The sequence below is a fragment of the Mastigoproctus giganteus genome, chromosome 2 (assembly GCF_048544385.1).
Source record: "Mastigoproctus giganteus isolate SK-2022 chromosome 2, ASM4854438v1, whole genome shotgun sequence".
NCBI lineage: Eukaryota > Metazoa > Arthropoda > Arachnida > Uropygi > Thelyphonidae > Mastigoproctus > Mastigoproctus giganteus.
Window position 1 is genome coordinate 225,557,455 of NC_143576.1, and position 25,608 is coordinate 225,583,062.

Consider the following 25,608-nt stretch of genomic DNA (forward strand, 5'->3'; position numbering starts at 1 on the left):
GTTTCCCAAAGATAAGTACTGAGCCCACTATTGTTTCTGATTTTCTTAAATGAGATCGGTAGATGGATGCGCAACATGATGTCAAGATCGAGAGTAGTTAAAGTTCAGAGCCAAGCAGTGTTTTCTGCTGCAAAATAGGGCAAAAAAAAAAAAAAAAACAAGTAGAGGAAGAAAGGGAGTTATGATAAGGTCAGACACCAAGTTCAGTGAGCAGCATAAATAGGAGACTAAGAAGGCCTGTAGTGTTCTATCAATGATTTATCAAAAATTTGCTCATAGAGGTAGGGTGGGAGGTCATAATTCCACTGTATAAAGCAGTTGTAAGACTGCAATTGGAATACTGTATTCAAGTATGGAGTCTGGACTTAAAAAAAGATAGTGCTTCTTAAAAGGGCCCAAAGACAGCCAATGTGAATGGTGAGCAAAAGGGCATGTCTCTGCTCTTTTCAATCCACATTGACTCAATCCCAGATCAAAAAGGTAATCAGAAAAGAAGTGAGCAGCAAAAGTACTAATCTCTCTGTTTATGTGATTGGAATCATATTTAGTAATGTTGAAAGTGGAACTATTAATAGAGTGACCCACTTTTTGAAAGTGATGAGTGATCTTTGATTTATGCATTCTTGCAAATTTGACATTAAGATTTATTGATTCTCTTTTTCTATTGTCTTTTTTGCTTTGGTCAATATAAATATTATCATAGAAGTGAGTGATAATATCACAGAAGTGAGTTAATAAATGGTATTTGTTTTATCCAAAGGATCTATTTTTTTTTTAAATTATTTATTTTACTGAGGTTTTTTTTTTTTTTTTTTTTGCAATTCTTTTGAGTTTATCACAATCCCTTTATGTGAAGACTTAAAATTATTATGGTATTAACAAAGTGAATATAAAAAACAATTCCAACATGTTGTGGTATTCACTTTTTTTTAATTTGTATACTGTTGATTAAGACTAGACATCCTCTCTGATTGTTCTGAATTATTGCAATCAGAGCACTGCTTATTTACATTATACTTGGTATAAAGTCTAAGCACAAGGGTAAGATCAGATTCCACTCATTAACGCACAACAAATAAGCATGCACCTGGTCAAGGTGATGTCATTAGGATCCCAACTTGTATATAAAAGAGACCTGGGTATCTATACAGTCCTTTGTTATCTCTTGGTTATTGTGATGCAAATATAAGAGCAAGAAGTCAATAAGTTCTGAAACCTTTCCAGTGCTATTCTGTAAGATTCACAAAATATATGATGTATATATTTTTTGGACTATGAAAAAGTGTATACATTTCTCAAATATGTATTGGACACTATACAGGTGTAACTTCATTTACCGAGTTTAGTCTGTCAAAATATACCCATTTAACTCCTGAAGCTAAATATATGATTTTTAGTCATTAATTACATGGTTAAATGAAGTTTATAATAATAATAATTATGATATTATTATTTTTATACTTTACTTATAATAAGTAACATAAAATATTCCTTGCTCAACAAGTGTGATGTTCCAAAACTTCTGGTTGGTTGCATTTTGTTTCATATGACTGGAAGCCAACAAGAATTCCATCACAAGTAGTAGGCTGCTGGTTTTCTTCTACGCTATGAGCCATTCCATTTGCTGTCTGCGTTCGGGAACTTGTTTCAAGAGCTAGTCCAGCTTCTTTTAAAACCTTCACAAAAACAAATACAAAAATGTGAAACTGATTTTTATAAAATTCTATAGCCATTCAATATACAGGTCTGATCAGAGATGTAGTCTTATATGGACAAATAAATTCTCATTTGATGACTAATAAAGGCAATTTAATGATAAGTATACTAAAATGCAGCATTCAGTTTTAATCTGGCACCTCTTGCTCCATATTCAAGCTATTAACAAAGACAAAATGACTGTTACCTGTTAACAGCTTGTCACTAGGGGAAGGTCTAAATTCAGGAGAATATTAGAAAATGTCACTAGGGAAATGTCTGAATAGAGAGGAGAATATCAAAGGATGATGGAGAAGGTATTTCAAGGATTTATTAAATGAAGAATTCCCAAGAGTGCCACGAGGAAGTAATTATTCCATTGTATAAGGCAATGGTTATACCACATTTCGAGTACTGCACAGGAATGGGAACTCTTTAATAAAGAGCAGAGCAATGAGATTAGTAAGAGGATAAAAGGATACCCTTACCAAGAAAAACTTCAGTTCTACAAATTGTGATGTCTGGAAAGAGGAACCTGCAAGGAGATCTACTTGAAGTATTTAAGCTTTGAATAGATTAAGTAAGCTAAATGTTAATGGCATCCTTCCTTTTGCTCAGACAACACACGTAAGGGGACATAAATTTAAGTTGAAGAAGGATGGTTGTAGGAGAGATGTGTGGAAATTTGCTATCAACCAGAGGGTAATTGACTGATGAAATGTGTCTGCATGGGTAGCACAGTGATTATATAATTGCCATCTTTCCCTACACTGGGTTTGAATCCTGCCAATGATATGAGGAATTTTATGGACTTTTTTCAATCCGTAACTGAGCAGAATTGACCAACAAACAAACATGCAATTTATGGAAATATTACACATGGACAGATAAGTTGGTTCTTGTGTGGCTCTAATATGACAGCTTTTTTTTTTTTTTTTTTTGTGCATCCACTAGGTATAACAGATTTGGATGACAAAAGTTTATATTTTTTACGATTTGCTATTTCTGCAATATCTATAAAAAAAATCACCTAGAATTTGAAATTTTGTCAACACTATTAAAATATAAGATTATTTGAGTTTAATTTTTAGGACGCATACAGATAATGCCAAAGATAATTAACCAATGAAAAAAAAATGGGGAAGAACAGAGAAATTCAGCTGATGTGAAGTTTAATTTTAACCTCCTTAATTAATTGCATTGATTCCACAGGAGTTTTTTTTATCATATGTACTTATCAGAATAGCAGCCTGTGAACTAAAGCAGAAATGGTGGAAGCTTGTTATTGTTATTTATTTGGTTTTTAGGAGCATTAGCAACTAAGGCCATATTGCTCCGGGGATATGCGGTGGTCATTCCCTGACCTTTCCGCATCCTCCGTATTTGGTGGTGATGGGCTCGAACCCCGGTCTAATCAAGAAGCGTGTGCTACGCACTGCTGCTCCTTCCCACCTGGCTACGGAAGCGCCCTCAGTTCTCAGTGTGCTGGTTAAGTTTTAATAAGAGAATTTTAAAACTCCATAACTTTTAACACTCCAATCCCTCCATACATATATAAAAAAAAAAAAAAAAAAAAAAATGCTTACCTGAACATGTTCTTCCATATCAGCTAATGCAATATCTATCCAAGGAGATGATGAGGTGATGTGACATACTGATCTTGTTACCAAAGCAAGATGATTGACAGATAAAATGAGTGCTATTGACCTGAAACAAGATAATACTAAATAATACACAAAGGGAAAATTCCAAAAATTACACAGATCAGTAAATATTACAAAAAGAAGAAAACAACTTTCTTCTAATTTTCCTAACAGTTGCCAAGAAAAATTAATTCAATGTTCATAACTCCAGATGGCTCCCATTCACCAGTTTAACTGACTCAGCTGGTATGGTTTTAGAGAATTTTGCTATCATTAGAAACATGACAAAAAATGTTAATTTAATTACTAAAATAACAATCCTCAATTATCTAACTCTAATTAGGAAGAAACAACACTTCACTGTATAGAGGTAAAAAAAAAAAAAATTAAGAGGTTTCTTTGTAATTATAGTCTACCTGCATATAACCACACCCTTCACAAAATCAGAACTATTGATCTGTAAATTATCAACAATCCTTTAACACATGCAGTTAATGTTAGCTCTCCTCCAGGTACCTCATATGGAAAGATTGTGCAAGGCTCAAGGGGTAGAATTTTTTTCAGCCTGGTCTGTATTTGTTAACAGGAGAGACTGCTTCTACAGGGATAGGATACACTTAAATAGAAAGGGTGCAAGAAAGTTTGCTGATGCTATCGAGGCAGTTAGGTGGGTCGGAAAACTGCTAGATTGGGGGGATACAATGACTAATAGATTAACAGTAGCCACTTGCAGAGGTGAAAGTGATTCTTACACTGCTTCTATTGGAATGAGCCGCAGCCTGGAAAATAAGATGCAGGATATTTCAGAGACTGCTGGGAATCATTGGGTACAAGTAAACACATGGGTTGTGTTAGGGTAGCTAAGAAAAAGAACAGGTGCATGTATACTTGCGTGTACACCAATGCTAGGAGTTTAGTAAATAAATTTGATGAATTTGAGGTATTGCTCAAAACATTAAAGGCAGATATTGTGGGGATTTCAGAGACGTGGTGTCACACAGATATAAGGAATGCAGAACTGGAATTTGGGGAGTACAATGTCTACAGAAGGGATAGACAGGATTGGAAAGGGAGGAGGGGTTATGCTGTTAGTTAAGAAATACATAAAATCCAAGGAAGTGAAGCCAGTCGACATTGCTGGACAGTGCAGTGTCGAGTCAGTTTGGTGTGACATAAGCATTGGGAGATCAAAATTGAGAGTAGGAGTGTGCTATAGGCCTAATGACTCTGATGAGTATAATAAGAAATTGTACAGGGAAATAGAGTGGGCCAGTAAATCAGAGTCTTATAATGGGGGATTTTAATTTCCCAGATACTGACTGGAATTTAGGGGCTGGTCACTCACACACTAGCAAGGCTTTTGTGGATTTATTGGATGATTGTTTTCTACATCAGCATGTTCGGGAGGCAACTAGAGGGAGTAATACTCTTGATTTGATTATCAGTAGTGATTCTTCATGCATTAAGAATCTGCAGGTAAATGAACCACTAGGTGGCAGTGATCACAGTGTGCTGAAGTGGGATTTACTCAAAGAGGTAACTACCATTAGGGGTAAAGGGAAGGGTTATTGCTTTCGTAAAGGCGACTACGATGGACTGAGACAGTATTTAAATTCTATACAGTGGGACCAACTGATGATGTTACCAACAGCAAATTCAAAATGGGAAGCATTCAAAGAACTTATCTTGGAAGCTTCTAGGCTTTACATACCAACTAAAAAATATTGTTCAAGGTAGGCCTAAGTGGATGTCAGATGAACTAATGAGACATATGGCAGAGAAGAAAAATGCATGGGATACATACAAATTAACACATGACACAGAAGCCTATGATAGATACAAGTTGATCCGTAACCAAGTTACAAAGGAGGTTAGGCAGGCGAAGGCAGATTACGAGAAATCTTTGGCAAGAGATGTAAAGAAAAACTGCAAAGATTTCTTTACTTATGTAAACTCTACAAGGAAGGGAATAAATCAGATTGGTCCACTTGATATCGATGGGTCAACTGTTGATGATCCTGCTCAGGTAGCTAACAAACTAAATGAATATTTTGCATCGACATTCACACATGAGGAGTTATTCAGCGAGGGGAATGCCAGAGGTGTATTCAACTCTGGCAGTAAGCTACAGAATCTTGTAATAACTGAGAGTAAAGTGGAGGAGAAATTGTTGAAGATAAATACAAGAAAGGTACCTGGGGTGAATGGGATCTATCCAGTTATATTAAAGGAGGCAGCAAAGGAAGTAAGCAAACCCTTAGCCATAATTATGAGAGCTTCCTTGGACTCAGGGGAGGTACCCATGGACTGGAGATGTGCAAATGTGGCTCCAATTCACAAAGGAGGATCAAAGGGCGACACAAGTAATTATAGACCTGTTAGTTTAACTTCTGTTCCCGGAAAATTAATGGAGGCACTGGTTAAAGAAGCACTGCAGGATCATCTATACAAGACTTCAGTTATAGCTCAGACACAGCATAGTTTTGTTAAGGGGAAGTGTTGCCTGACCAATTTGATTGGATACTATGATGCAGTCACAAAAGAACTGGATGCAGGGAATAACTTTGATATTATATACTTGTATCGTAGAAAGGCTTTTGATACTGTTGCACATGGAAGACTGCTGCACAAATTGGAGCAGTGTGACATTGGGGGCAAATTGCTGCTGTGGATAAAGAAAGGGGTGGTTGAGGGGGAGAAGACAGAGAGTGGTAATCAATGGACACTGCTGATCGTGGACTAATAGTAGTAGTAGTAGTAGTAGTAGTAGTAGTAGCACATGATGCAAGAAAGCAAGTGTAGGAGCTTATGCAGCATCAGCCAAAAAAAAAAAAAAAATCACACCATTCCCTCCAAATGCCTGTCCAGTTCCTCCTTAAATTTATTTAACCTATCAACTTCCACAACGACAGATGGAAGTTTGTTCCAGCAATTAACCACCCTCTGGCTAAAGGCAAATTTCCGCACATCTATTCTACATCTGTCCTTTCTTAATTTGAACTTATGTCCCCGTAGGTTGGTAATCTGAACAAGTGGAAGGATCCCATCAGAATTCAGCGTGCTCAACCCATTCAAGGCCTTATAGACCTCAATCAGATCACCGCGCAGGTGCCTAGTCTCCAGCCACTGCAATTTGCAGAACTTAAGCCTCTCTTGGTAAGAGAATCCCTTCATTCCCCTCACCAATCGTGTTGCTCTTCTCTGTACACGCTCAAGCAAATCTACATCCTTCCTAAAATGAGGCCTCCAGACCTGTACGCAGTACTCAAGGCGTGGCCTGACCATTGCCTTATACATAGGGACAATCACCTCCTTTTCCCTGCTAGCAAAATTCCTATATATCATTGACACAACCCCATGACCCGCCCTAGCAGCCTGTCTGCACTGCTCAGAAACTCCCTGCACAATTACTCCCAGGTCTTTTTCATTTTCTACCACCTTAAGTGTAGTACCACACAGTTGGTACATTTCTCTGGGGTTACTTCTACCCATATGCAGTACTTTGCATTTGTCAAGGTTGAACTTCAGTTGCCACTTCTTAGCCCATCTGCCCAAATTATCTAGATCCTGTTGCAGTAGCACACTGCCATTACTGTCATTAACAACCCTGCCAACCTTTGTGTCATCTGCAAACTTCGACATTAAGCCTGATATACCTTCATCAATATCATTGATAAATACACAAAACAACAGTGGACCCAACACCAAACCCTGTGGGACTCCACTAATAACATTAGTCCACGAAGAGCAGCACCCATTGATTACCACCCCTGTCTTCTCCCACTTAACCATCCTTTTATCCATTGTAGCAACTTACCCTTAATACCATTCTGCTCCAATTTGTACAGTAGTCTTCCATGCGCAACAGTGTCAAAAGCTTTCCTGAAATCCAAGTATATGATATCAAAATTATTTTTTGCATCCAGTTCCTTTGTGACCACATCATGGAATCCAATCAAATTTGTCAGACAAGACTTTCCCTTAACAAACCCATGCTGTGTTTGAATTATTGCTGCAGTCTTGTCTAGATGATCCTGCAATGCATCTTTAACCAGCGATTCCATTATTTTACCCGGAACAGAAGTTAAACTAACTGGTCTGTAATTACTCGTGTCACCCTTCGATCCACCTTTGTGAATTGGGGACACATTTGCACATCTCCAGTCCGTGGGAACCTCCCCTGAGTCCAAGGATGCTCTCATAATTATGGCTAAGGGTTTGCCGCCTCCTTTAAAATAACTGGATAGATCCCATCCACCCCAGGTGCCTTTCTTATGTTTAACTTCAACAATTTCTCCTCCACTTTGCTCTCAGTTATTACAAAATCATTAAGCACACTGATACAATTTGATAACCTTCTTCCATTTTCAAATTGTAATAATTCCTCACGTGTGAATGTAGATGCAAAATACTCATTCAGTTTGTTTGCTATCTGAGCAGGATCATCAACAGTCGAACCATCGATGTCAAGTGGACCAATCATATTCATCCCCTTCCTTTTAGAGTTTATATAAGTAAAGAAATCCTTGCTGTTTTTCTTAGCATCTTTTGCCAAAGATTTCTCGTAATCCGCCTTCGCCTGCCGAACCTCCTTTGTGACCTGATTACAGACTAGCTTATATCTGCCACAGGCTTCTGCGTCACCTGATAATTTATATGTATCCCATGCATTTTTCTTCTCTGTCACGAGTCTCATTAGTTCATTTGATAACCATTTAGGCCTAAACCTTGAACGATATTTCTTAATCGGTATATAAAGTCTAGTAGCTTCCACGATTAATTCTTTGAATGCTTCCCACTTAGAATTTACTGTTTGTAACATCGTCAGTTGATCCCACTGTACAGAATTTAAAAACTGTCTGAGACCACTGTACTCCCCTTTACGGAAGCAAAAACCCTTTCCTTTACCCCTGACGGTAGTTACCCCTTTGAGTAAATCCCACTTCAGCACACTGTGATCACTGCCACCTAGTGGTTCCTTTATCTGCAAATTCTTAATACACGAATGATCACTGCTGATAACCAGATCAAGAGTGTTACTTTCTCTGGTTGCCTCTCGAACATGCTGCTGCAGAAAACAATCATCCAATAAATCCACAAAAGTCTGACTAGTGTGTGAGTGACCAACCCACAAGTTCCAGTCAATATCTGGGAAGTTAAAATCCCCCATTATAAGACATTCTGATTTACTGGCCCACTCTATTTCTCTGTACAATTGTTCATTGTACTCATTCAAGTCATTAGGCCTATAACACACTCCTACTCTTATTTTTCCTTTCGCAGTGCTTATCTCACACCAAACTGACTCAACAGAGCACTGTTCATCTATATTAACTGGGTGCACTTCCTTTGATTTTATGTTTTTCTTAATTAACAGCATAACACCCCCTCCCTTTCTGTCCACATTGTACTCCCCAAATTCCAGTTCTGCATTTCTTATATCTTTGTGACACCACGTCTCTGCTATCCCAACAATATCCGCCTTTAATGTCTTGACCAACACTTCAAATTCATCAAATTTATTTACTATACTTCTAGCATTGGTATACATGCAAGCATACATGCTCCTATGCCTATTCCTTGTTACCCTAACACATCCCATATACCCAACTATTCCATGATGACTGCCATCCGTCCATGAAACCCCCAACACCCCTCGCTCCAGGTCACTTCTTATTCTAATAGAAGTTGTGCAAGAATCACCTTCACCTCTGCCTGCGGTTACTGTTAAACTATTAGTCTTTGTATCCCCCCAAACTAGCAGTTTTCCGACCCACCTAACACTGCCTCGATAGCATCAGCAAATATTCTTGCACCCTTTCTATTTAAGTGTATCCCATCCCTGTAGAAGCAATCTCTCCTGTTAACAAGTACAGTCCAGGCTGAAAAAAATTCTACCCCTTGAGCCTTGCACAATCTTTCCAGGGCCGAATTGATCGACAAGGCTCTCATCATGTACTCCCTCCTATCGTGTCTGGGCAGAATTGCAGACACTTTCAAATTCAACCCTATTTCACGGCTTTTTTTCAACAGTGACCTGTACTTGTTGAGTAATTCCGCCGGTCTCCTACTCTTAATATCATTAGTGCCAACGTGTACAACTATATCACCTTTTGTACCCTTGAAAGATGATATCCGCTCTACAACGTCATCAACCTTTGCCCCAGGCAGACATACCCTGGTCCTGTTCCACCTATCCTTTTTACAAAGGATGTTCCCCGTTTCCCTGACAATAGAGTCACCAACAACTACTAGTTCCTGTGGGACCAGCGCATTCTGCCTTAGGGGTTGCCGCTGTGTTGCGTGATGACCAAGTGCAAGCTCTGGCGTTGACGTGGGCAGCTGAGAGCCTGATGGGGCCCTCAATTTAGATCTTTCGAGGGCATCCACCCTGTCCTTCAAACTCTCATATAGGCCCATAACAACGCTGAGTTGTCGCCTGATATCCTTACACTCCTTACATCGCGCACACACAAAGACATCCCCCATGGCAATATCATGTTCCGTTCCAGAGAGTTTCGGCAAACATTTCACAAGTTGCACATTTTTTTAGGCTGTGACGCGTTGGAGAATTGCCCCCCTCAGTTCTCCCCCGAGTCACAGCACTCCTGCCACTTTGTGCCCGTTGCATTGCTGCTCTAGTCTGAGGAGTCACAGCACTCCTGCCACTTTGTGCCCGTTGCTTTGCTGCTCTAGTCTGGGGCATGGTAGTTTAAATTAATAAAATCAATAAATTAAATGTCAATAGTATTTGAATAGAAACTATTAAATAGAAACAGTGAAGCGTATTACTATATAATTATGCGTTAGAGCTACCTAGCTACCTCAATTAAAAAAATTATTAGTGGAAAAATTATTAAAAAAATAATGTTATTAGTGGAGTCCCTCAGGGTTCAGTATTGGGTCCATTACTGTTTTCTGTATTTATAAATGATATTGATGATGGTATATCAAGCTTAATGTCCAAGTTTGCAGACGATACGAAGGTTGGCAGGGTTGTCAAGGATACTACTGACACTGCTACTGCAACAGGATCTAGAAAGGTTGAGCAGATGGGCTGAGAGGTGGCAAATGAAGTTTAACATTGACAAACGTAAAGTACTACATATGGGAAACAGCAACCTCAGAGCAACGTATCAACTCTGTGGTACTACACTGACAGTGGTAGAGAATGAAAGGGACCTGGGAGTGGTTGTGCAGGCAGATATGAAGTTTTCTGAGCAGTGCAGACGGGATGCAAGAGTAGCTCATGGTGTATTGTCGATGATATATAGGAATTTTTCTAGCAGGGATAAGGAGGTGATTATTCCCTTGTATAAGGCAATGGTCAGGCCACACCTAGAGTACTGTATACAGATCTGGAGGCCTCATTTCAAGAAGGATGTAGAGCTGCTGGAACGAGTACAGAGAAGGGCAACAAGATTGGTGAATGGAACAAAGGGGTGCTCTTACGAAGAAAGGCTTAAGTTTTGCAAATTACAGTGTCTGAAGACTAGGCACCAGCGAGGTGATCTGATAGAGGTGTATAAAGCCTTGAATGGTTTGAGCATGCTCAATGATGATGGGATTCTTCCTCTTGCTCAGAATAATCACCTGAGAGGGCATAAATTCAAATTGAGGAAAGACAGATGTAGGATAGACGTGAGGAAATTTGCCTTTAGCCAGCGGGTGGTTGGTTGGTGGAACAGATTTCCATCCCTTGTGGAAGTTGATAGCCTAAATAAGTTTAAGGCTCAGCTGGACAGGTATTTCAAACGAACAGAGGCGTGAAGTGGTTATTTTTTATTTATTTATTTATTTATTATTTTTTTTTTTTTTGGCTGATGCTGCATAAGCTTGCTTTCTTGCATCAAATGTCTCTACTAATATCACAACATGGCAATGTTCTATTCGTTATAGTGCATCTCTTTCATAGTATTCTCAGCCTTGTGCTGTCTGATATTATAGCAGTATAGTATGAAATGCTCTACATGATTTCTGTTCCTCTCTTCTTGTTCTGATCATGCTAATGAAGTCATTCTAGTATGGATGAAATCCTCTATTCCACCTTGTCCTGTATCTAAACTTTGGTTTTCCAACAAATATTCTAGGGTTATACTGGGCAAGAATAAAGCATATCATAACTGGTTTTCCATAGAATCTCCAGTTTCACTCTGCCCACTAAAACTGAAAATAGTTCTGGAGCAGCTATTACAAAAATTCAAACCAATTTTAAAAAGTCCAGAACTGTGAAACTTTCTTCTTGAAATTTAGACCTTCTAGTCCCTTGCCAATGCTATTAGCTGCTGCAACATTTATGCAACTGTACTTCCAAAACTTTTATTCTGAAGCTGTCTTTTAAAATTAGCCTAACAGCATCTTACTTTTCCTCAAAATAAAAAATAATAACACACACATGTGCACGCGAAAGAAACAGAAAGGTTAAAGCAAAATATTTAGTTGTACTAGTGGAAACTAGTACAACTAAATACTAAACGGAAACTAAATACTAAACGGAAACTAGTACAAAACATTAGTTGTACTAGTGGAAATAATATAAAACAGAAGTTAGAGAAAATGTATTAGAGAAATAATAAAATTTCAAGCATGAGATGGCAATAACCAAAAATATTTTAAAAACCTTAAGAGATAAATCCAAGAGAAATCTTAAATCCAAGAGAAATTTATACTGCAGAGAGTTATACTGTTGTTTTAGTATTAAAATCACAAATTTAAACAATAAAATGCATAGGAATCCAAATTATGGGAACCAATATAGCAAACCCAAGCTGAATACACCAGAGAAAGAATAAATTTAAAAAATGAATGCCTAAATGCAATTAAAAATACTAAAATAACTGCCACCTTTATTTCCCAAAATTCTAAAAAAATACACAATTAACATTTTATATATAAGAAATGTGGCAATATAGTTTCCGGACTGGTGGTGGTGGTGGTGCTGCTGTTGCAGCAGGCTTCACTTTAGGAAGTGATGTTGATCTGCTGGAATGGGTAGAGAGAAGGGCAACCAGACTGGTGAAGGGAATCAAAGGGTGCTTTATCTAGAAAGGCTTCAGTTCTACAGACTGCAGTGTCTTGGGAGTAGGCAGTGCGATCTGCAGCACTTAGTCTCATGCTTAATCAGTGGAGAGATCTGATTGAGGTATTTAAAGCCTTGAATGGATTGAATAAGCTGAATGTTAATGGCATTCTTCCACTTTCTGAGATTACACACATGAGGGGGCATAAGTTCAAGTTGAAGAAGGATGGTTGCAGGATAGATGTGTGGAAGTTTGCCTTCAGACAGCAGGTGGTTGATCATAGGAACAGGCTTCTATCCGTTGTTGTGGAAGTGAATGGGTTGAATAAATTCAAGGAAGAACTAGACAAATTCTTGGTGGACACAGATGGGTTAGCTGTGTAGTTTTTTTTTTTTCCCTAATGCTATATAAGATTGCTTTCTTGCATCATTTTCCACCACCGCCACTGCTGCTGCAGTCTCAGCAAGTGAAAGAATGCTATTAATATTCAGTTTACTCAATCCATTCAAGGTTTTAAACACTTCAATCAGATCTCCTGCTGATTAAGCATGAGACTAAGCACTGCAAATTGCAGTGCCTACTATCTGCAGAACTGAAGCCTTTCTAGGTAGAGCACTTGTTGGTTCCCTTCACAGTCTGGTTGAAAAATTTTAGTGTATCAAAGTTTGGTAACCATAAGGTTTTGAATGGCAAAGGAAAATTCTGTGAAGCTGCTGCAAGTGGGCAGAAAACACTGCAGAAACTGCAACCTGCTCCAAGTCGAACGAGGGAGGTAGTACGAAAAATGCAGTCGCTCGTTGTCGGTGAAAGTCCAAAAACCCAAAGAGCTATAGCATCACATGTGGGAACCTCCCAGCCAACCGTTTGTTGCATAATCAACGAAAATTTGCAACTGGAAAAGAAGCACAAGGCCCATGTACACCACCTAGGAGCAAGGCACATTGCAGAGTGGCAGGTCAATGCTCGAAAACTCTATGAAAAATACCTGGCAGCTGAAAGGCGGAAATTCGTAGCAAGAGTGGACGAAGCATGGGTATACCTCTCCATTGCAACAAAATTCGGACAATTTATTACCGTCCACAGGGTGAACAGGTCTTTCCAACATGGGCACGTCGGTGCAAGGAAAGTTTGGCCATTTTTTTGTTATAATGGAAAATTTGAGTTGCGTAGAGTTGCTAAAAATGTGAAAGTCAACTCAGTGTATTACTAGACTGAAGTTCTACAGCCGTTGTTTGAACGCGAAATACCCACATTGTACGGTTCTGACGCTGAAAAGGTCTGTATGCACCAGGATAAAGCGTCCAGCCACACGTCACGTTCTACCCGCACTTTTTTTGCAGAGAATGGAAGTGGCAACAGGTATTCCTTCGATCCTGTTTGAAGATATACCTGTTAAATCACCAGATGCCGCACCCATGGATTTTTATGCATTCGGACTTTTGAAAAGAGCTCTCAGAAACCGCTGCCCCAGAACTATTGAAAGTTTGTGGAAAGTCTGCCAGCAGAAATGGGACAAGATCGACTTGGCAGTTTTGCAGCATGCTTTACATCAATGGAAATTGCAATGTTGTGCAATAGTCCATGAGCAGGGAAAACAAACAGAACACAACTGGTGGTGGCAGCACGGAATTTCATAATTTTAAAGGAGTGTCAAAATTGTTATCAAAAGGCTGAATCAACCCTCCGTAGACATTAAGCCTGATATATCAATATCATTGATAAATATTTAAATCAACAATGGGCTCAGCATTGAACTGAACCCTGGGGAACTCCATTAATAACATTAGTCCACAAAGAACAGTGCCCATTGATAACAACTCTGTCTTCTTCCACTTAACCATACGTTTACCTTCATTGCATACTTCAGTGCTTTCTTATTTAGTCTTTTGATAATTTTTTTGCAGCATAGCAGGGCAACTTGATAGTATGGACTGATTGTCTGCAAACTTAATAGCCCATACATACTTATCACCTATTTTAACCCCCCACTACTTATTCCCAAGTGCCTCCTTAATTATCACTTCAGCAAAAGCAGCGAACAAACCAGGTGAAAGCAAGCATCCCTGTCTTACTCCCTTTTTAACTTTAGCTTTTTCTGTCAGTTCTCCCCTCATCTTATCACCGTATTTTGTCTTCTGTATAAGTCATAGATCAGTTCAATAATCTTTTTGCATCCGATTTTCTCAAGCAATGGGAACAGTCCTCTCCAGATTACCCTATCAAATGCCTTCTCGTAATCCAAAAAACACACAGAAGTTTCTTTCCATGTTATACATTTTCTCTCCTAACACTCTCAACATTCCAATAGCATCTCTCGTTGACCTGCCTCTGCAAAAACCGCACTGTGAGTCATCCAGAAATTGTTCAATATGACTCTCCATATGAACTTTGATAACTTTCAGCAGAATCTTGGATGCATGGGTAATAAGACAGTTCTGTAGTTGTGGCATACTGTTGGTGTCATCTTCTTGGGTATGGGGATTATGATTGATGTGCAGAATTCATCTGGCCAACGCTCATCCCTGTATATCATCTTCATCAGTTCAAATAAGGCTTTCTTCAGATTTTCTCCACTGTATTTTAAAAGCTCTGCAGGTATGTTGTCGATTCCTGGTGCTTTGTTATTGCTAAGGGACTTTAAGGCTGTGTTGAATTCATCTTTAGATATTTCCTCCTCCATGTTTTCTTGTTCTTCTAGTGCCATATTCCTCCATGTGCACATGCTTGGATCATCATAAAGTTCTTCAATATACCTCTCCCATCTTTCCTTTTGTTCTTCGAAGTTCAGTACTCATTTCCATTTCATCTCACATTGCTCTCATTTGGATTCTGCTACTCTTTCTCATTAACTCTATGATTTTTCTATGCGCCAAGTCCACCCAACCTTGTTGTTTGAGTGTTTCAATCTCTTGACAGTTCTCTGCCCACCACTGTTCTTTAGTCTTCCTATCAATTTAATTCTTCAATATATGATATCATCTTTTTGGCCTTTCAGTCCCCTCCTCATCCATTTTCTGCAGTAAAATATCTGTCATCCAAGGCTTCCTCCTAATTTTTTCACTCTTAGTCACAGCCACTGATGCAGCTTTACAAACCATCTCCTTGATTAAAGACCAATTTTTCTCCAGATAGTTCGTAGTCTTCTCAGCAGTGATAATATTGGTCAGATCTTGAAACACATTTTTTATACTCTGCTGTCTAAATTTCTCAACATTCCATCCCATGAATAATTTCCTTTTATTCAGGCACTTCAATTTTAGTTCCATATTCATCTTCACGAGTGAGTGGTCTGAATCTCCGTCCACTCCTGGAGAGGACATTGCTTTCTTCACTTGATTATGGTATCTCTGTTTAACTAAGATGTAATCAATTTGGTACCTTCGTGAGTTGCCAGATTCTTCCATGTATATCTTCTGCGGAGTGGTGCCTTAAACCACGTATTTCTACCATTAGACTTTCTTCTGTACAAATCTCCAGTAAGCGTTGACCTCTTGTGTTTCTCACACCCAGACCAAAGTTCTCCACAGTGCTTTCTTCCCTTCTCTCTCTCTCCAATCACAGGATTCCAATCCCCCATAATTATCACATTGTCTCTTGATCTGATTTACCATATTAATTCCTCCAACTGTTCATATGTATCCTCAACTAATTCATCAGCACTATTTGAGGTTGGCATAATTACCATGTCAACCGGATTTGCCACAAATCTGGTAGATGTGGAATCAATGATTCCACATCTACTAGTGTTCTCGGCACCTCCGTAGCCAGGTGGGCAGGAGCAGCAGTGCGTAGCACATGCTTCTTGATTAGACCGGGGTTCCAGGCCGTACCCACCAAATACGGAGGATGCGAAAAGGTCAGGGAATGACCACCGCATATCATTGGAGCAATATGGCCTTAGTTGCTAATGCTCCTAAAAAAAAAAAAAAAAACCAAAATAACAAAAATAACTAGTGCTCTCATGAATCTTCTTGTCATAATTATTGCCACCCCCCCCAACCACCACTACTTCCAGAATGCACAACTTTATAGTCTCCACTTACAAATTTGCCTACTTCACTCCATCTTATCTCCGCCACTCCAAGCACATCAGTACTATTCCTGTGCATTTCTCTTTTGTCACTCTCCAGCTTTCCACATTTCAGCATTGTTCGTAAGTTCCTTGTCCCGATTCCACAACATGGATTTTTAGTATTAGTATTAGTATTAGTAACGGCCGTATGGTGCAAGAAAGCCTATGGCTTATGCTGCACCAGCCAAAAAAAAAAAAAAAAAAAAAAAAAAAAATCCGAACAAAACAATGATAAAAACAAAAATTAAATAAATAAATAATAATAATTAATAAAGAAATAAAAATAATAAAATGAAATTAAAAATTAAATAAAAAGGAAATTAATCCTATCATCCTATGCGCTTCCCTTACCCGAAAGTACTATCCAGATGACCTTTGAATTTCCCCAAACTGTCGGCCTCTACCACCCATGAAGGCAACTTATTCCAGTAATTTATAACTCGCTGGCTAAAATAAAACTTCCTGCAGTCCAATCTAAACATTTCCCCGCGTAACTTGAATTTATGTCCCCTAGTTCTAGCATCATTTATAATCTTGAAAATTTTGTCCTCATTCAGTTTACTGATGCCTCTCAGAGCCTTAAACACCTCAATCAAATCTCCTCTAAGGTGTCTAGTTTCCAAACTCTGCAACCCACATATTCGAAGTCTTTCTTCATAAGGACGCCCTTTTGCCGATCTCACCAGGCGAGTTACCCTTCTTTGCACCCTTTCAAGAAGCTCGATGTCTTTCTTTAGGTGCGGTCTCCATACTTGAACACAGTATTCCAAGTGTGGTCTAACATAGGCCTTATATAATGGGATTATCACGTCCCTATCTCTACTTGCAAAAGTTCGATAGATCATCGATAGGACACCATGGGCCTTCCTTGCAACCTGTTTACAATGCTCAGAGAATTTCATGTCTGACCGTATCGTAACACCCAAGTCCCTTTCCTCCAGTACTGGGTTTAGTTGAACTCCACCAAGTGAATAAGTTATTTTGGGATTACTGTTTCCCAGGTGTAATACCTTACACTTTGTTGGATTAAAACACAGCTGCCATTTTTCTGACCATTCTTGAAGTCTATCTAGGTCTCTCTGAAGAAGCTCAGCTTGACAGTGATCATTAACTACTCTACCAATTTTAACATCATCTGCAAATTTAGACATCACGCCCTCTATCCCTTCATCAATGTCGTTTATGAAAATTAAAAACAACAGTGGTCCTAATACTGATCCTTGGGGAACCCCACTTCTTACATCAACCCAATCTGAGGAATAGCCATTTATCACAACCCTCTGCCTCCTGCCCTGAAGCCATCCTTCTATCCATCTAAGGATTTTCCCAGTGATTCCGACCTGTTCCAGCTTATAAAGCAACCGCTCATGTGGGACTGAGTCAAAAGCTTTGCTGAAATCTAAATAAACAATGTCGAAATTATTCCCTAAATCCAGCTCGTGAGTGACCCTTTCGAAATAGCGAACCAGATTTGTTAAACATGATTTTCCCTTTACAAAACCATGCTGAGTATCCTTGAGAATTTCAATTCTATCCAAATGATCCTGAATTCCACCCTTGATCAATGCCTCCATGATTTTCCCTACTACTGAAGTCAGACTGACAGGTCGATAATTTCCCACTTCACTTTTAGAGCCACCCTTATGTATGGGAGATACATTTGCACTTTTCCAATCCAAGGGAATCTCCCCAGAGTCTAGTGATGCTCGCATAACCAGCCTCAGTGGTTCAATGCACTCGCTTGCCGCCTCTCTCAAGATTATAGGGTATATTCCATCAACTCCAGGAGCCTTACTAGTCTGTAGGCTTGAAAGTTTTTTCATTAAATAATCTGGCGAAATTTCAATATCATTAATTACATATTTTTTAACTTTGCTCCCACAATTTCCCATTGCCACAAAAGGCTTTTCATTTGTAAATATCGATGCAAAATAACTGTTGAGTTCATCTGCAACGGCAGCTGGTGTATTTATTACTATCCCCTTTCCCTTACGTAAAGGTCCGATCTGGTTTGTCCTGCTCTTCTTGGCATTTATATATGTGAAGAATTCCTTATCCCCCCTCTTTGCTCTGTTTGCTAGTGATTTCTCATAAACTGCCTTTGCCTGTCGAACCTTTTCTGTGGCTCTATTACACACCACCTTGTAGCTGTTATATGCTTCAGTACTTTTTATTGCTCTGTAACGTTTCCATGCCACCTTTTTCTGCTCAAGTAATGTGGCAACTTCACTATTCATCCAACTTGGAACCCTTCTCGTGGAGTATTTTTTTAATGGTATATACGCATTCAAGGCATCTGTGATTAATGTTTTAAAAGCGTACCACAGTTCAATTGTATTCATTCTCTGCGCGATATCTACCCAGTTAATAGAGGCCATGTAGTACCTTAAGGCATCGTAATTTCCTTTTCTGAAATTAAACCCCATTCCTTTGCCTTTTACTTCTGCTACCTCTCTCGTCATCATCCACCGTAGAACTCCGTGATCACTTCCTGCTACTGGTTCCTCTACTGTCAGCCCTGTTATGTCATCTGATTCATGTGTGATGATGAGGTCTAGGATATTCTTTTCTCTAGTACTTTCCCTGACATGTTGATACAAATAACAGTCATCTAGTTGATTTAAAAATTTTGTTCCCCATGTCGAGTTTCCTTCCCATTTACTCCAATCAATTAGAGGCAAATTGAAATCACCCATAATAAGGCATTGACGCTTACTTGCCCATTCCATTTGCATGTAGAGGCTTTTGTCATAGTCTTCACAATCACCTGGTCTGTAGATTACGCCTACTCGCATTGTACCTTTGTTTCCAACTATCTCACACCATACAGACTCTATACTAGCATGTGAAATGTCTGAATCTGGGAAAGCTATCGTCGCACTCAGGCTGCTTCTGATAAGAAGCATTACCCCACCACCCCTTCTATCTACTCTATCCTTCCTAAATACATTATACAAGCCGTACTGAAACTCATCATCCCCAATTTCCGGGTGGCACCACGTCTCCGTAAGCCCTATTATGTCCGCGTTACTTGTTTTAACCAGCAGTTCGAATTCGCTCATTTTATTGACGACACTTCTAACATTACTGTATAAACAATTAAGATTTACTGTTCTTGTATATTTAACAACCCTAACACAACCCTTGAAGTTATTTAGGCTCTCTTCCCTGATATTAGCTACCTGCTCACGTGAAACGTCTTTTCCCCCAGAACATCTAGATAATACGTCCAGTTGGGGTAACAGATAAGAACTCTTAAGGTATGTGCAAGAGTTACATTGACCAATATTATCAGAAAATCAGAAATATTTTGCAAGTTGACAACCTGGGAAGCCCTGACACTTTCCCTGCCGGGCCCGACATCACCATCAGCATTCTGCTGTGCTGCAATGATTTCGTCGCTGCCAGATCTTTCAGACATCTCTAGCTTGCTCATCATAGGATTACTTGGGATATGCTTTCTTTACAGGGTAGTTTTGCATTTGTTTCCATGTCCCATTTATATATATATATATATAAAAATGGAATATATATATACATATGAATTATTCAATTAGTTTTGCACTATTTTATTTTTCTTTTTTATCTTCAGTGAGGTGATGCTATTATCCCTCTTCCTCTCTCAATGTCTAGCTAATGTCCGATATATTAATGATTTTTGAATTTTCTTAAACATATTTTCATGTTGGCTCATGCAATGCAGGCTTATCCCTAATGAATAAATTATAGCCAGATAAAATGTTAAGTATTTAAGCTATGCTGTAGCATAGGCAAACAATCAGCTGACTATTAGAACTAAGAACATTCCAACTGTCAAAATAAATGTGTATAAGTAGTTAAATACTACATGATAATTGTGAAAACCCTACTAGAATGCAACTTCGTTATTCAACCTTATGATAGCAAAAGCCTTTCCCTTTACCCTTGACAGTAGTTATGTCTTTAATTAAATTACACATTAGTACACTGTAATCACTGCCACCCAGTGGGTCTTTTACATGCAGATTCTTAATGCATGTAGAATCACTACTGATAACCAGATTAAGACTATTGTTTCTTCTTGCCTCTCTAACACACTGCTGTAGAAAACAGTCATCCAAGAAATCACAAAAAATTTGCTAGTGTGTGAGTGACCAATCCACAAATGCCAGTTAACATCTGGAAGGTTAAAATTCTCCATTATGAGATATTCTAACTTTCTGGACCACTATTTCTCTGTATAGCTGTTTGGTATGCTCATCACAGTCATTAGGCCTATAACACACTCCTACTCTCAATGTTGGTGCCTCCGTAGCCAGGTGGGCAGGAGCAGCAGTGCGTAGTACATGCTTCTTGATTAGACAGGGGTTCGAGCCCGTGACCACCAAATACGGAGGATGCGGAAAGGTTAGGGAATGACCACCGCATATCCCCAGAGCAATATGGCCTTAGCTGCTAATGCTCCTAAAAAAAAAAAAAAAAAAAAACCAAACTCTCAATTTTGTTTTCCTAGTAGTCATGTGGTCATTTTCGATGAATCTGAAAATAAATAGAAGTGGTATGTTGTACTTCAAACTTCCTCGAACAGACATTAAGTCATATCAGTGTATTTGAATGGTATAAGCAGTTCAAAGACAGACATGAGGATGGTTGTGATGACCCAAGAAATGGTTCTCTCAAAATGAGAGACAGATTTTCAAAATTCAGGAAATGTGGCAAGAGATCACTGTTTGACCCTCAGAATGATGGCTGATATGTTGGATATGAATAAGGAGACTCAAATTTTACATCAAGATTTAGGGAAAAGGAAGGTCTGTGCAAAATTTGTGCTGCACAGCCTCATGGATGAGCTGAAGCAACAAAGAGTGTCTTCACTCATACTTGTTAGGACAATCATAATTTCCTTGACTGTATTGTCACTAGAAATGAGTGTTGGGTGTTTCAGTAAGATCCAGAGACAGAATATCAGAGCATATGGTGGACTTTAGTTTCAAAGACTATGGATGTATATTTCCTGGGTGAGGCTGCAATTTCAAGAGAAAGGCAACTGGTTCTTGTTGCACGACAATGCCCCAACCTTGTTGTGAAGACATTTCTGACAAAACATGGCACTGTATAGATAAACCATCCACCCTACTCTCCTGATCTAGCATCAGCAGACTTCTTCCTTTTTCCCAAGGTAAAAACTCTCCTCAAAGGAAAGAGATTGCACAGTGCTGAAGACAAAGAAAAATGTATCTGCCTAAACAGAAACTTTTTGATTGGTTTAATAAGTGCATTCAATCAGGTGGTGATTACTTTGAATAAAAAAAAAATATATTTTTAACCTCCTTCAACCATGTGTTTTTTTTATTTCACTAGTCAGGGAACTTTATAACTTTATTGCAACACCTTGTCTATACATATAATAGGACAAAAACTAGGACAATAATATGTACGCTTCTCAAAAATTCAATCAGAATTAAAAAATTTTTTTTTTGTTTAGATAATAATAAAAAACTAACCGTGCTTCCAACAGTCTTGGATCTAATGGAGGATACATTGATCTGACAACATCATCAACACGAGGACTTATTTTTTTAGCAACATCAATAATTTCTCCCAGTTGTTTCTGGGAATGCTGGGATACATTACTCATAGTCATTGCTACAAGTCTTTCAGTAAGATGGTGACACTTTTTTAAAATTGCCAGGCAATGAGGAATAAGGCCTCTAAAATGAAAAATGTAAGAAAATTAATTTTATACAGAATACTTAATTTCTTGAAATATTAACAAAAATAATCACATTAAAATTTTTATTTCATTTGAAAATATCTTTATTTCAGCAGAATTTTTACAGTGTTAATAACACAATCAAATATATTTCAAAATACAATAAAAACACTTATCATAGTGAAATTTTTTAAGCATACTAGCTGTATCTGATACTAGATTGAATTATAGGACACAGATCCTATCTGTGTCCTATAAGGTGGTAGATGACTTTCATCAACCGGTGAAATACCACCACTTTGCTTATTGGAGGCTTGAAGTGGTGAAACCCATGTTTAGTCTCTAGAGCAAAGTTTCCGGCATCCCCCTCTCCCCATACTTCTCCTTCAACCCATGCACGGTACTAAGTACTATAGGTTTTGATACCTTTCGTGTTTGGGGTTTTCATAAAAAAAAAAAAAAAAAAAAGATCCATGCCAATCCTATCATCATATGCAACCCCATTTACAACTGACATAAAATGCAGTAACTACAACTAAGAAAGAAAGAAAGAATCAAATGCATAACACATCATATCCCTGACAAAGTTGCAAATGAATTATCCTGATTAAAGTATGTTTTTTTTTTTTTTTTTGATTTGGTAGTTGTTGGCGCATCGGCTTCTGTGGCCATATTGCACCTCCCAAGGTTTTTGCAGTACTTTGATCCAAGCCCGAGGCGGGAATCGAACCCGCGACCTTTGGGTTGCCAGGCAGGTACTTTTACCCACTCGGCTAGCCCGGTCGGCTTAAAGTATGTAAATAAATTATCTTGATGAAAGGATTAAATCTTAGTCTATTTGTCTAGGTCCTCCTTAGTGGTTGTACTACACTAAGTTTGACATCGCCTCAAAATTAAATATGGTGTCCCCGGTATCTGAGTATATTTGTGAGTCCCCACAGTTATGAGGATTTGAAAATTAAAGAATTAAAGGAAGCCCTTGAGAAAGTTGACCAAACACTTGAATATTTTGTGAGAGTGAGCCTCTTCATGATTTTACAGCAAAAGTTAAGGACATAACTAAATATTATGACACAATTTTATCAGAAAAAATTTGGCAAAAAAAAAAAAAAAAAAAAAAACCCACATAACTCTGAACTCTGGATTCACTCTTTATTTGTAAAACTGAAAAATAGTATAACTTCAATGAACTTTACTTAACCTTACATTGATCAACATATAATAAAAAATGTATAATAAAATAGTCTCATTTTTCAGTTCCTTCAATCCATTTTTTACAATGTACAAATACACATTACAAAAATTTGGTCTCTGTTTTAAGTGGAATTTTCTGGAACCAATTATCATTGAATAACAAGGACCCCCTGTAATAACAACTTTTTTAAAAAAAAACTATTATTATTTAATTTCTACCAGTTGTTTCTATTAATCACTTAATTTTTATATTTTGGCATAAAGTTTATTTAGTTTGGGAATATAGCAATAAAGAGTCACTCATTTGATGTGGTCACTGAACAACAGACTTAAATCCATAACTTTAATATTGGATCTAATATAAAAATGCACATAAATATGTCAGTAGAAACAGATATAAAATTAGCAAATTAGCAGAGGCATAAACGTTCATACCCTGACCTAGATAAAACGTCAGTAGGAAGATGCCGTTTTAATATAAGTTGTCTATATATTCAGTAACTAACATGTGAAATTTCATTCCCCGTAGGTGATCGTACACCAGAGGTGGAGCCCGCAATCTGAGGAAGGATGCTATGGTTGACAAAGTGGAGGTTCGAGCAGTAATCAAGTTCCTGAATTTGCAGGGCAAAAAAAGCTCAGGAAATGAAAGCTTTGTGTGTGGACAGAATTTTCTATCCTATGACATTGTAAAAAATTGGAAATGGGAGTTCCAGTGTGGTCGTACAAGTGTCTTTGACGAGACAAGAGAAGGAAGGCCATCAACATCCACACACAGTGAGATGCAAAGATTGAGTAGTTGGTGCTCAGTGACAGACGTGTGACAATTAATTTCATCACAAATGCAGTGGGAATTAGTTATGGGTCTGTTCACAGCATTTTACACGACCATCTGCACATGTCTAAGGTCTCTACATGATGGGTTCCAAGATTGCTGATGGCTTTGCAGAAGCAATGTTGACAACTTTTTTGATCGGTTGGTAACAAATGATGAATGCTGGGTGTACCAGAGAGAGACTAAAGACATGTCAAAGCAGTGAAAGCACACCGCTTTGATTCATCTCAGAAAGTCATCAATGAAGTGAAACTGTGGTTTCAGGAAAAAAATGTGTGGACTTCTATGATCGAGGCATCAAACAACTGATCCATAGATGGGAGAAATGTGTTACTATACATGGGGAGTAAACAGAAAAGGATTAAAGTTCCTGTGAAGTTTCACCAGGCAATTATTTCTAGGTAAGGGTACGCACTTTTTGATACCCCCTTGTATGATGCAAGAAAGCAAGCTTATATAGCATCAGCAAAAAAAAAAAAAAAAAAAAAAACCCCTTCCTGTTTCACCCATCCATTCACTCCAAAAGTTTGTCTAGTTCATCCTTGAATTTATTAGTACACAGAAAAGGATTAAAGTTCCTGTGAAGTTTCACCAGGCAATTATTTCTAGGTAAGGGTATGCACTTTTTGATACTCCCTTGTATGATGCAAGAAAGCAAGCTTATATAGTATCAGCAAAAAAAAACAAGACTCCATGAGCTACTCTTGCAGCCTGTCTGCACAATTACCCCCAGGTCTTTTTCATTCTCCACTACCCTGAGTGTAGTACCACACAGTTGGTATGTTACTCTGGGGTTACTGCTACCCATATGCCGTATTTTGTATTTGTCAATGTTAAACTTCAGTTGCCACCTCTCAGCCCATCTGCTAAACTTTTCTAGATCCTGTTGCAGTACGTACCGTCCTTACTGTCATTACAACCCTACCAACCTTCATATCGTCTGCAAACTTGGACATTAAGCCTGATATACCTTTATCAATATCATTGTTATTGTTAAATACAGAAAACAACAATGGGCCCAACATGGACTCCACTAATATCATTAGTCCACAAAGAGCAGTGTCCACTGATTACCACTCTCTGTCTTCCCCACTCAACCATCCTTTTATCCATTGTAGCAACTTGCTCTTAATGCCATACTGCTCCAACTTGTACAGTAGTCTTCCACGTGCAACAGTATCAAAAGCTATTTCTTTGAACAGGCCTCTTGGGTTTGGAATGTTCAAATTCATAACAACTGCAATAATACTACACCAACTGTAAAATTGATACTTTATTAAAATAAAAAATGGTATGGTGAAAACCAGATTAAAATTAAAAAAATTAAAATAAAATAAAATAAACTATTTATACAATTTAACCATAAAAATAAAGCATATAAAATGAAATAAAACACAATATAAATCACGGAATAAAAGTGATAAAAACAACCGTAGCCTTCAAAGGCATCCACCTCC

At 38.3% G+C, this 25,608-nt stretch overlaps 1 protein-coding gene across 1 annotated transcript in view; it reads right to left on the minus strand.

The window, feature by feature from the left end:
- Positions 1–1,496: 1,496 nt before the first annotated feature.
- LOC150090185 (transmembrane protein 98-like) overlaps positions 1,497–25,608 on the minus strand; it is a 55,118-nt gene continuing 31,006 nt past the window's right edge. Inside the window, exons 4-6 of the mRNA XM_090390192.1 lie at positions 21,914–22,120; positions 3,282–3,402; positions 1,497–1,676 (exon numbers count right to left, since the gene is read on the minus strand). Coding sequence (XP_090246318.1) covers positions 1,497–1,676; positions 3,282–3,402; positions 21,914–22,120 — 508 coding nt within the window. The remainder of the gene's footprint in view (positions 1,677–3,281; positions 3,403–21,913; positions 22,121–25,608) is intronic.